Source organism: Muntiacus reevesi, chromosome 18 (genome assembly GCF_963930625.1).
Source record: "Muntiacus reevesi chromosome 18, mMunRee1.1, whole genome shotgun sequence".
NCBI lineage: Eukaryota > Metazoa > Chordata > Mammalia > Artiodactyla > Cervidae > Muntiacus > Muntiacus reevesi.
In genome coordinates this window covers 33,890,382-33,903,480 of record NC_089266.1, presented here as the reverse complement: position 1 = coordinate 33,903,480, position 13,099 = coordinate 33,890,382, and the positions used below count along the sequence as shown (strand labels likewise).

Below are 13,099 nucleotides of genomic sequence, written 5' to 3'. Positions count from 1 at the left end.
GGTGGGAAGGAAGGGCCCGGCTCACATGCTGGAAGCACCGCCATTCTCACCGGGATTCTGTGAGCCGTCTAGAGGCCCAGGGAACGTGTGTGAGGAAGAAAGGGGGTGGATTTACCATACCTTACCATGCTCATTTCATGGAGTTTCAGTGGTTAGATTCTCAGAGCAATTTTCCTCTACTAATTGATGCTCTATAGTGAAGAACCTGGCTGCTCTTTGTTCCTGATTCCTGGGAGGTCCGGAGCCTCAAGGTACCTGGAATGTCTTTTGTTAGTCATGGCGGGCACTTGGCTAGCTACAGTATGGGGACTGGACAAGTTGAAAAACCAAACGGGCGATTAGAGGTTTGTGCCTTTGATCCAAGTGACCCTCCTAGGAGGGGAGAGGGGATGGACACGGATTCAATCAACCATGCCTACATAGTGAAGCCTAATAAAAACACTTTGAAGCTAAGGTGAGCTTCCTGGTTGGTAATATACACTAATGCACTGGGAGGGGAAATGACTAGAGCAAATGGAAGCCATGCCTTTGGCAAACTCCAGCTCTCACCCTCTCTGGCTCTGATTTGTCACTCTAGCAAAGTATTGAATCTAAGTGGGTAGTGGCCACCCTCAAATGTGTAGCTACTTGGTCAGAAGTACGGGTGGCCTGGGAACCCCTGAGCTTGTGGTTGGTGTCTGCAGAGCCAGCCCACATGATGGGTGTGCCTTGGGAAATTAAGGTCAAAACTGCTTCAAAACAGGTAGTTTTAAAAAGATGTTTGCAGCTCACTTTTTGAGTAACTTTTCTGAAGAATATGCCCAGTGGAATAAAATAAAAAAGTGAGCAGACTATTCTAGAATATAGAATTAAAATGAAGAGACATAAGGACTGTAAGGAATGAGCCCTGAGAGGATTGTGGATTTTTGGAAGTCATAAGAAACATGTTGAAGACTACTACAGAAATTCACATATGGATTTCATATGAGACAACATTACTGTTTCATTGTCACTTTTCAAGTGTGACAATGTGTGTTATGTGGGGACACCCTTGCTCTTAGGAATCACCTGTGGTGTATCCAGGGGTCAAGTGTCAAGAGTATCTGCAAATAGTCCTGTGTGTGAACAGGGACAAGGGTACACGAGCACTAAACGTATCATTCTTTCAACTTCTCAATAAAAGTAGGTTTGTATTTGTTTTACATAAAAACTTGGGAGAAATGCAAAGGTTAAAAAAAAAGAAAAAACATAAAATTTGGTAAAATTTAACTCACTGAAGCTAGGGGATGGGTATCTGGGGGTCTCCAACTATTCTATTTTTGCATACATTTGAAATTTCAAGATAAAACACCTCTATAAAATGGTATTAGAAAGGTTTTACCCTTTGAAAACACATACAGTATTCAATTGTTTCTAAAACTTCCTAATCTTAAGCCTGTTTCCTTGGTTCCTACTTAATTAAGAGATTCATTGTTTTGTTTGTATTTTTATCCATTTACTAAGGATGTCCAAAAGCAGTGTTCCAGGTTCTCAGAGGATAATTAAAAAGCAGTCAAAGAAAGTCACAGTTCCTACCTTTCTGTCTAGTCATAGACAGACACAAAGACCCAAATAGGTAATGAATTACAGTATGTAAGGAACAGGGCCTGACGAGGGGAAATCAGTGTGGGCTGGAACCAGCTGTATCATGGGGCATATGTCCTCCCTGGAGGGAGAGAGAGGAGAAAGGCAAGGGCGTCAGCCAGGATCCCAGAAGATGGGCGGACAGTAGGTGCTGGGTGGTGATAGGGCAAGACAGGAGAAATATGGAATGAGGCGACAACTGGAAACAGGGGAACGAAAGAGAGCAGGGTGTCAAACCAGATGGCAAGGTTTTAAGCCTGAGTCTGGAAACACAAAGCGCTGATGATGGAAAGAAAGATACTGGGAGACCACCTCCCATGGGCCCAACCCCCCACCCCCGCCCCCTGCCGGATCCACCAGGGCCCAGAGATGAACTCAGCAGGGAGCCTTCAGATCACACCCCGCCAGCCTTGGTCACTGCTTAAAATGTAGCTCCTCTGGTCACTTTTCATTCTTACCCTCTGTTCTCATTTTCTTTCTCCTGACTCCAAACCCAATTATTTCCTGCTCTAACCCCACCTTTTTTCTCCATACTCTGTGAAGTCCCTATTCCACAGTGTGCCAAGTCACCCACATTCTCAGCCTCCTCACTGAACACTCCCCTCCGCTGGCTGTACTTTACTTCACACACCTGTGTGCGCATACAGACACGTGTACGTCATCACACACACACACATACAGACATCAGGGGCATCCTTCTCACTCCCCCTAATGCTGTTTCCAGACTCTTACTCTAAAAGCCCCTACCTCTCACCTCTCTGAGGTCACACACAGCAGGAGCAGTGCTTCTGACACTGGATTTATTTTGCTTAGTAAGATCTTAAAAAACAAACCACGCCCCCCCCCCCCCCCCCAAGTTTCAAAAGAGAAAGCACTTTTATTTCCAAAGAAAACAGGAAGGGTCTTATCTTGGAATAAAGGACATTCCTCTAAGTGAAATAATTTAGCTTTATGAAGGGCTTACCAGAGGCCACTGCCCTCAAACCATCACTCGTGTATGTGTGTGTGTCAAAGCCCCTCCTCTTACCAGAGGCCACTGCCCTCAAACCATCACGTGTGTGTGTGTGTGTGTGTGTGTCAAAGCCCCTCCTCTCCTTATGTGAGCAACACACCTAACCCTTTGACTGCCTGACACCCTCCACCCCATGCCCTCCTGCCCCCCTCTCTCCCAGCTGCCCACTCCTGCGGCCACACTTGAGGCGCTCCCTCCCAGCACCTGCGGCCACGATGCCTGCTCTTCCTGCTCCTGCGTCCCCAGGAGGCCCTGCTCTCCAGGTTCCTGACCCATCTCCCTCCTATCAGTCCCCCCGCCGCCCCCCCGTCGTGTGCCATATCCCACGGTCCATCATGACAGTCTCTCTCGCTGACGTCCTCAGTTCTCTCATCTCAGTGACCCCCACCTGAAACCACTTATAAAAACTTTTGGTGGATTAAATCTGATTCCCCATTTCGACACCCTCATAGGGGAGTGTCCACAGCAAAGCCCCCAAGTGTCTCACACTCTCTCCCCTCCCCCACTGACCTTGGCCTTGGCCACGTGTCTGGCCACACCCTTACACATTGGGGCTCGCGTCTGTACGGCTCTGGGCAGTCTGTCACCATGTTAAAGCCAGGGTTAGCACACTGGAGAATGAGAGGGCCCACCAAGGCACCCCAGTCAACAGTCAACCAGCCCCCTGGCCCTCAGCTGCCCCCAGCTGCGGGGTGAGCCCCAGGTGAGACGGCTGGACCTGGCTCGGCTCGGCAGACAGGCCCAGCTGAGTCCAATCCAAGGGCTGGGAAAACTGCTTTCAGTCACTAAGTGTCTGGTAGTTTGTTGTTTAAGAAAAGCTAATTTGTATAACTCAGAGGCTAAACACTGCTGGAAGAAAATTTACACGAGAGAGGAGCGTCAGCTATTTTCTACTTCTCTTCTACTCCTTGTTATCAAACACCAAAGTTTCTATGGGAAAGAAAAGCCAAGAGATGAGAACTTTTTCCATTTCAGGTCCCCCCCACCTGCCCACACCAGGCCCTGTCTCCTCCCTGACCCTTGCCCTCTTGGGGCCCTGACTCCCACCCTTCTCGTCCTACCCCACCCCATCAGTTTAACCTCTCCTACCTTAAAGACACCACCAGTAACAACAATAATTGATTCCTTACTGCTTTTCAAATGCTACAATTTTCACTCAAGAGCTATTTGGAAGTAGTAGGCCCAGACTTAGCTTTATGCTGCTTTTTAAAATCTTTTCTCTCTCACATACATATAGCCATGTCATTCCTTGACTGCCGTCTGGCCTGACTTCCTCCCCACCCCAGTGCACTGAGGGGAACAAACCAGCCTCCCGCGCCAGCGCTAAACCCCAGACACACGTTCCTGTGTATTTCAGTCTCCGTGGTGTCTGCGGCCTATGGCTTGGGCGTCTCTGTGGAGTCTCGCCCACATCCCCACCCTTGAACCCCGTCTAGGGATCCCACACTCTGAGGGGACCTCACTTACCACACGGCTTCCGTCACCTAGGCCGCCAGCTCTGCATTCCAGGCACAGCCCCGACTCCACGTCCATTGGCCTAGAGATGGCTCCCCCAGCAGCACCTCAGTCAATGTCCTCCACCAAACTCCTTCCCCTTCGCCCAGAACCTGTTCCTCTACCTTCCCGCGTCTCTGAAATCCACACAACTCCACCCTCTCCGAGCTCCTCTCTCTCAGGCCTGTCTCACAACCTAAGCCCCACTTAGACATGCCCACTTCCATCCGGGTCCAGCAGCACCTCCCCACCTGAAGGCACTTCCATCTCTCGCGTGGGTAACTCAACAGCCTTCTACTCGGTCTTCTCGCGATAACACTTCCGGTCCTCCATCTTCCCCACTGCAGCTAACATGACTGTCCTAACCAGCGAAAATGGCCACTTCCTGCTGTGGATGTTGTATTCGATCCTGACTTTCCAGTACTTCACACACCGGCATGTGATAATCAATAATGCTTCCTGGGTGATACAAGTAAATTCCTGAAAAGTCCAGGAGGTCAACACTTGAACCAACCAACTAAAGATGTAAGTTTCACAGATTAACGTTATGAAATGTGTGAAAAGCCCAGTTTGACAACCAAACAGTAACACCAAAGCTAAGCAGAGCTTGCATCAGTTCAGTTCAGTTCAGTTGCTCAGTTGTGTCCGACTCTCTGCGACCCCATGAACCGTAGCACTCCAAGCCTCCCTGTCCATCACCAACTCCCGAAGTCCACCCAAACCCATGTCCATTGTGTTGGTGATGCCATCCAACCATCTCATCCTCTGTCGTCCCCTTCTCCTCCTGCCCTCAATCTTTCCCAGCATCGGGGTCTTTTCAAATGAGTCAGCTGTCTGCACCAGGTGGCCAAAGTATTGGAGTCTCAGCTTCATATCTTAGACTTAGAGCAATTAACAACAAGGTTTACATCAATCTCTTTAAATGATTGCTCTCCTGTTCCCCTTCCTCTCTCAAATACCAAAATTGCTTTTACTTTCCAACAGAATAGAAAAGAAGTCTGAACGTTTAACATTTACTTACGTGCAAAGAATTGACTGGTCCTCACGATCTAGAAAACAAAATAAACAGAAAGACATTGAATATTTGCCTGTTTTTAAAAATATTTGATAAATAATAAATAGCCTGAGAGCCTCTAAAATACTAGGAACTCTGCCCCTCTTAGGCCAAGTTAACGCTTTCCAATCCTGTCATGTATTATACAATCCTCAATTCAGTCAAGTTCATCATTCTCATCAGATTATCTGGGGTAGGTAACAATCTAGGCTCAGACAATTTTATATGCCTAATGAACCTGGATTCTTGAAGCCTGCTGCTCATCAGTCAACCAGGAAGTTTTATAGAAACAAACTTCGCAAAGCTCCACCTTTGGGGGAGGGACTGAAAACTGCTTTTTACTTAGGTTCCCCAAGTGATTCTGATGCAGGGCCAGGCTTGGAAACCACTACCTTTCAAGAAAACCCACAACCAGAGAGAAATCGTTATTAATGTGTACCTTAAAGAAGAAAAAAAACAGTATCAAACACTGAGGTGATAAGATTAAGGGAGGACAAACGTCTGTAAGAGCTTAACCACTGTCCCAAGTCAGAACATTAAACAGAGCAAAAACAAGGAAAGAATATAAAATGAAAAAAACTATCATGACTTTAAAGTGATAAATAATTTAAGTATTCATATTTAGGGTTTCCCTGGTAGTTCAGTTGGTAAAGAATCCACCTGCAAAAGCAAGAGACCCCAGTTCAATTCCTGGGTTGGGAGGATCCCCTAGAGAAGGGGATGGCTACCCACTCCAGTACTCTGGGTCTGGAGAATTCCATGGACCGTATAGTCCATGGGGTCCACAAATAAAAAAGTTAAATACAAACCAATAGCCTTTCTTGGGCACGCCCTTCCTGGATCCATAAGACTTGGGTGACCTCCACCTGCCCTTCCTGCTCAGCTCAGTCATATCTCCTCTGTGGTCCCCTCCAGACCCTCTTCCTCAGGCTCCTCACTGGTTCCTTCTTTTGACCATATTTTGGGGTTAGACAAACAATACTGCCAACTGCCTGCCCGATTAGTATGCGCTGCCTAAGGTAAGAGCCCGTCTTGCGTCTTTACTCCCAGACTTAAGAGCCAGCCTTAGGTCAACTTAGAGAATCCACTGTGAGGAGCCAGGCAGGGCACTGGCAAGACACTGGGAACTAGAATCTTCTGTCCTAGTTCCAACCCTGCCGCAAACTGCCCACGTATCTATAAATGAGACGTTGATTCCTTGCTGGTTTCGGGCTCTTCACCTATAAAACTAGGATTTTACCAAGTTTTTACATATTATTCACTCTAAACATGAACCCTCACACCCCAAATTCTCCTGGTCTGAGAATGTTTATAGAACTCCGCTTATCCAAGTTTTCAGCGCTTGGCTGAACTAGTTTACACATTAGAGAAATCAAAACACACGCCAAAAAGTAACCACAATCAAATGGCCTCCTAACTTATTCAGAGCAGCTTTCTTCCTGCATCTGGACATGCTATTTTCATTGTGTGAAATCTGAGCTCTTCACAACCACAATCTACCCTTCAAATCTGCTCCGTATTTCTTCTCCCCATGCTTCTCACCCCACCCCACCCCAATAAAACAAAGGAACTCTCTTTGCAGGTGGGCGCATCTGTTCTTGTCATGTCTTGCATCAGCTTCGGGCCTCAGTTTCACTATCAGTACAATCAGGTGAGGGCTTGGCAACCTCCAAGATTCCCTCCATAGAATAGTCTATAACTGAATCATTCCTTCTTTCTGCTTCACTGAATTCTCTTCACCTTTTGAGGATCAGCTTAGGCATCCCAAATGTTTACAGTGAACTTTATACTCTAAGAAGCTATCATGTAACTAGACTCAGCATATATTATAGTGACATTTAAGGAAAATATTTTATGTTCAGAAATGCAACTAGCCTTCTAAAGAGGAGAGATTCATTTGATAGCTCAGTTATTGTCCACAGTACCTCCCCAAAACCATAATGAATTAAACTGTATTTTCAACAGTGAAAATGATTTTAGATCAGTGACCTCAGCTCCTACCTTAAAAAACTAGAAAAGAAAAAAAAAAAAAAAAAAACAACTAGAAAAGAACAAATTATACCCACAATGAATAGAAGAAAAAAAATTATAAGGAACAAAAATCAGGGAAATGGGAAAACAGGAAAAGAAAACGGTGGCCAAATGCTAGTTCTTTGAGATAAATTTCTAGACAAAGTGATCAGAGATAAGACACAAATTGCCAACATCTGGAACAAGAAAAGGAAAACCACTATAGATCCCAGAGATACTAAAAGGATAATAAGGAAATATTAGAAGCCACTTTCTGCTAAAAAATCCAACAACTGAAATGAACAGAATGATTTCTTTAAAAGACAGACTACTAAAGTTCATTCGAGAAGAATCAATAACCTGAACAGACGTAGAAAAGACATTCAATAAAACAACATTCATTCATGAGTGAAAACAAAAAACACAGCAAACTAGGAATACAAGGGAACTTCAACAACTTGATAAAGGGCATCTACAAGACACCTGTAGTTAACATCATGCTTAATGGTGAAAACTGAATGCTGTCCCCCAGAGACCAGGAATAAGACAAGAATGTCTGTTCTCACACCCATTCAACATCACAAATAAAAATAATTAAGCATACACTTGAAAAGGAGGAAACAGCAATGTCTCTCTGCAGAGGACATGACTGTCTAGAGATAATTCCAGAGTCTACCAAAAACTTTCCAGAATAAGTGACTTCTGCAAGGTTGCAAAAGATGTCAATACATGTACTTTTAAAATGATATTTCTAGATCTCAATAGTGAACAACCAGTAATTAAAATTGTAAAGTTCCATTTAACACTAAAAATAAGAAATGCTTAGTTATCCTAAGGTATTTGCTACACTTATAATGAGTATGTGTAAGATCTATGTGCTAAAGACTTGTAAAACACCAATGAAATAAAAGAAGACCTACATTAACAGAGAGACAAACCATGTTCATGGATTGGAAGACTCAATACTCTTGTCAGTTCTGCCCTATTTGTTCTATAGATTCAGTGCAATCCAATCAAAACGTGAAAAGTGGGACATTTTTAGAAAATGGCAAGTTAATTTCTAAAATTTTATTGCAAGACAAAGGAACAAAGGTGGAAAGTAATTTTAAGATTTATTATATGACTATTATAATCAAGATGGTATGAAAAAGGACAAATGTACAGATCAAAGAAACAGAATCCTGACAAAGTAATTCATTGGAGAAAAAAATGTCTTCTCAATAAATGATGGCAAGATCTACTGGATAGTCACATGCAAAACAATGAACTTCAATCAATATCTTGCACCATACATGAAAATTAACTCAAGATGGATCACAGATTGAGCGGGGAAAAAAATCACAAGCACTTATCCAATAAAGGACTTGTAGCTGAAAAAGAGAAAGAGTTCTCAAAAGTGAATAATGAGAAAACAAACCATCCAATTTTTTTAATGGTTAAAAGATTTGAACACTTCACCAAAGAAGACATGCAGGTGGCATAAGCACATCAAAAGATGCTTAACACCCTTAGTCACCCGGGAAATGCAGTAAGACCACACTCATCAGACTGCAATTTAATAAACAACCAACACCACCAAGCGTTGACAGAAAGCAGAACTGGAACTTTCACCCACTGATAGTAAGGATGAAAAATGGCATAGCCATTTGGAAAAGAGCTTGGTAGTTTCTTAGGAAGTTAAAAATACACCTACTGTGTGAGCCAGCAATCCTACTCCCAATTATTAAGTCACATGAAATTAAAACTTACACTCACAAAAACCTAGTACACAAATGATCCTAGTGTCTTAATTGCCAAGAAACGTAAACTATCTAAATGCCCTTCAGATGATAAGTGAACGAACAAACTGTAGAACATGCATACAATGGAATACTATTAGAAACCAGAAAGGCGTGAACTACTGGTAGATGACACTCAAATACACTATGTCAGTGAAAGAAGCCAGACTCAAAAGGCTAACCTGTGTCTGATTACATGACGTTCTGGAAAAGGCGAAACTACAGTGACAAAGGAAAAAAATCGGTGGTTATCATGGACTAGAGGAGAGGGAATGACTATAAGGAGCATGTAGAAATCTGGATGGAAGATAGAACTGTTCTGTATCTTGATTGTAGTTACATAACTATATGTATTTGTCAAAAGTCAAAGAACTATACACTAAAAAGGCTGAATTTTACTGCATGTAAATGATACCTTAAATAAAACTGCATATATTTAGTTTTCCCGTCCAACAACATGTTACATGTGTCTACACTTAAGACTTCAAAAATGTTTAGCAATATAAGAAATACTGCCTTATATTTGGGTTCTACCTATTTTTGTTCACTGCTAACATTTATTGGAGAAGACCCTGATGCTTGGAAAGATTGAAGACAAAAAAAGAAGGGGTCAACAAAAGATAAGATGGTTAGACAGCATCACTGACTCAATGGACATGAATTTGAGCAAACTCCAGGAGATAGTGAAAGCCAGGGAAGTCTGGCATGTTGCAGCCCATGGGGTTGCAAAGAGGCAGACACGACTTAGCAACTGAACAACAACAATAATATTTATTTTTGGCTAGAGGATAAGCACATCTTTAAACTTATCACTCAGTCAAATCAGTTTCACCCCCTCACTAGCCCTTTCTCCTCTGATGCTCGTACCCTCTTAGTTGTCTTCATAGCCCTTATCACATTATGTCTTCATTTTTTGGTATCCTCAATGAGATAACAAATCTCTAACGCAAGTCACTAGAAGGGTTTTCCTACATTTTACAGTTTCTCAGAGTAAGGAGTACTACTGTTCCCCACTGTCTGTACTTCCACATTATAAGAATCAATACATAGATTCAAGGCAACTATGATTCATTATAAAACATTCTTTTGCCTGACATAAAAATAATGCCCATTGTCCGTTTCTGCTTTGATTTCTACTTTAGACCTGGGGTGATTTAACTGGTGCTTTCTTTTTGTACTCATTTGGCTGAGGAAATGCTCATCATTGCACTGCTATTATTTTTCTACTTGGAGACATCTCTCTTGTAAGGGGCATATGATTATATTACGCTCTGCTATTTATAGGGGGTTAAATGTATATTTACTGCTGTAGTTGGTGTTACCTGTTTTTTGACCTTTCAAACCCTTCCTTGACATTCCTTTTAAAAGATGGCTTGTTTTCCTTGCTTTTCTTTCTCCTAATAGGGTTTTTTTGGCTTCGAGGCATGCGGGATCCCACTTCCCCGACCAGGGATTGAACCCTCGCGCCTTATATTGGAAGGTGAAGTCTTCAACCACTGAACCGCCAGAAGTGAAGTGAAGTGAAGTGAAGTAAAAGTCGCTCAGTCATGCCCAAGTTTTTGCAATCCCATGAACTGTACAGTCCATGGAATTCTCCAGGCCAGAATACTGGAGTGGGTAGCCTTTTATCTCTAATCTACATGTAAAGGTTCACATTTTGATGTATATCAATCCTAGTCTTAAAATACTTATTGGAGAGAGGGGTTGGTATATGTGATTATTATTATTATACTAGCACATCACTTGGTGTATCAGACACAGTTTCAAGATGGCCGCTCAGGATTCCACTATAGAAATGAGCCATCCATTAAGTACTTACTGGGAGAACAATTGGTTATTTTCAGTGTTTCACAGGAAGCTGTGTCCGACTCTTTGTCCTATGGACTGCAGCCCGCCAAGCTCCTCTGTCCATGGGACTCTCCAGGCAAGAATACTGGAGTGGGTTGCCATGTCCTCCTTCAGGGGATCTTCCCGACCCAGGGATTGAACCCCTTGTCTCTTACGTCTCCTGCACTGGTAGGCAGGTTCTTTACCACTAGCGCCTCCTGGGAAGCCCTGTCAGGAAGCTACTGGATGTTATTCTCCATCCAAAATACAGCACGTGGGACCCATAAATTAAGAAAGACAGAAAGACAACCAAGGAAAAAAGCAAGAGATTTCCAGGGTGCAGGTGAAGGCAAGTCTGAAGGGCACCAGGCACAGATCGGAGGACAGAGGGTCCCAGGAGGGACGGCTCTGGGGGAGGAGACCCTGGTCACTTACTTGATACACGTCTCTGTACTGAAAGAAGACTGCAGTTCTGTCAAATCAATGTTGGTCACTGCAAAACGACTTTGTTCCCCACAAAACAGGAAAATTACTAACCCCAGGGAAAACAGCAAATTGTGTAAGAAGAGAAATGTGATCACAGGAGAAACAGTTTACATGCTGAATACTACTAAAATGCCAAAAAATGTTGACTTAACGTTGCAACCAGGAAGATGGGGGGAATGTAGTTAAAAACTCTTTTTTCATAGTAGGAAGTCTATAGAAAACAACAGAAGTTCAAAAGGAAAAAAAAAAAGATTATCACAAGCCTGTTACTCATAAATACATACAAACACAAGACAAAACAGACAACAATGACTTCCTCTCAAGAGGAAATCCAGAATGGGCAGGGGGAAGACAGGTATTTGTTTTCTTTATCAATAACGTAAGCCTTGTTGTGGGCTTCCCAGGTGGCTCAGTGGTGAAGAATCCGCCTGCCAATGCAGGTTGGATCCCTGGTCCGGGAAGATCTCCTGGAGCAGGAAACGGCAACTCACTCTAGCATTCTCACCTGGGAAATCCCATGGACAGAGAAGCCTGGCAGGGGCTGCAGAGTCGGATAGAACTTAGTGACTAAACAACAGTAACAATTCCTGCTGTACTGTGTGTTTCATTGCTTAACTATCTTTATGCATTATTTTTTAATAAAAAGTAAAAAGTAAGCATTCGAAGTCCTTAGACAGTTTCTGATTTTGATGTTATCCAGACTATTCTGCATTGTCTAGTGGTCTAAAACCATTGAGATAACACAGGAATTATTTAGTCCTCAAGACTGGAGAGACTTCACTGCTGAAATTATTTGGGCCTCGTGTCTTTGGGACATAAAGATAAATGTCTCACAACCTTTACCATTTCTCCCACTGGCACTGTTCAGAGTTTTCCACCTTATTTCAAGGCGTTTTTGTCTCTGTTTATAGTGTTATAAAACCTTTATCCTTTCTGGTGATTGTCTCTTCTTAGTCACACTTGCCAAACACTTGTCTGTTTTATGGTCTTTCCGTGGAACCAGTTCAAGTTTTACTTAATTTTATGTTTTTCTTCTTATTTAGGTTCATTTCATGCTGTACTATTTTGTTTAAATCGAGGTATAACTGATACATAACATTATATTAGTTTCAAGTGTACAAAACAATGATTCAATATTTGCATACACTGTGAAATGATCACCACAGTTATATCTTAAGTTAACATCCAGGCTGTATTTTTAAAGGATTTTTTGTGTGTGTGTGTGAAATGAGACACTGAAAACCTCATGAGATGAAAAGCTCAGTAAATTATCATAAAGTTGCCTTTTATCTGCCTTGTGAGTAAAAGGTTTGTGTATAAATTTTTTACTAATATTTATAACTATGAATTATTTCTTAAAGCAGTTTTTGCCATAAGCCATCAGTTTTTTACACATGATATTTTGTTGTGATTAATGTCTAAAGAATCTGTAATAGCAGTTTTGACTTCTTTTACCAAAAAGCCATATGGATGACTGGTTAGCAGCAGAAACAGTAAGAAGTCATTAAGCAGCACTTGCACCAAACAGGTGGAAATCTGTAAATACCTTGTCTTACTGCACTGTGGTTGGAGAATGTGGCCTGATCTGAGATTTTAAATGGTGATTTAACATCAAAATTACAAGTTGAGGTTGTAAACCTTCTTTCTGATTGATGCGCAGTAGTCCTGTAGGTAGTTTTCAATTCAAGGTTGCTAAATTGTGTTGATCACATTCTTTATGTTCTTTCCCCCCCTACTTATCTTAAATTCTAAGAGGAGCACATTAAAGCTCCCCCTCTAATTATGGGTCACATTTCCTTTGTATTTCCAACAGTGACCCAACATGAATGATGTAAA

The 13,099-nt window shown here is 42.6% G+C and overlaps 1 protein-coding gene across 4 annotated transcripts in view; it reads right to left on the bottom strand.

Annotated features, from left to right (window-relative positions):
- MYH10 (myosin heavy chain 10) overlaps window positions 1–13,099 on the bottom strand; it is a 152,723-nt gene that overhangs the window by 82,435 nt on the left and 57,189 nt on the right. For all 4 annotated transcript variants that reach the window (XM_065910010.1, XM_065910011.1, XM_065910008.1 and 1 more), the window contains exon 4: window positions 5,130–5,157. In XM_065910010.1, the coding sequence (XP_065766082.1) occupies window positions 5,130–5,157 (28 nt within the window). The remainder of the gene's footprint in view (window positions 1–5,129; window positions 5,158–13,099) is intronic.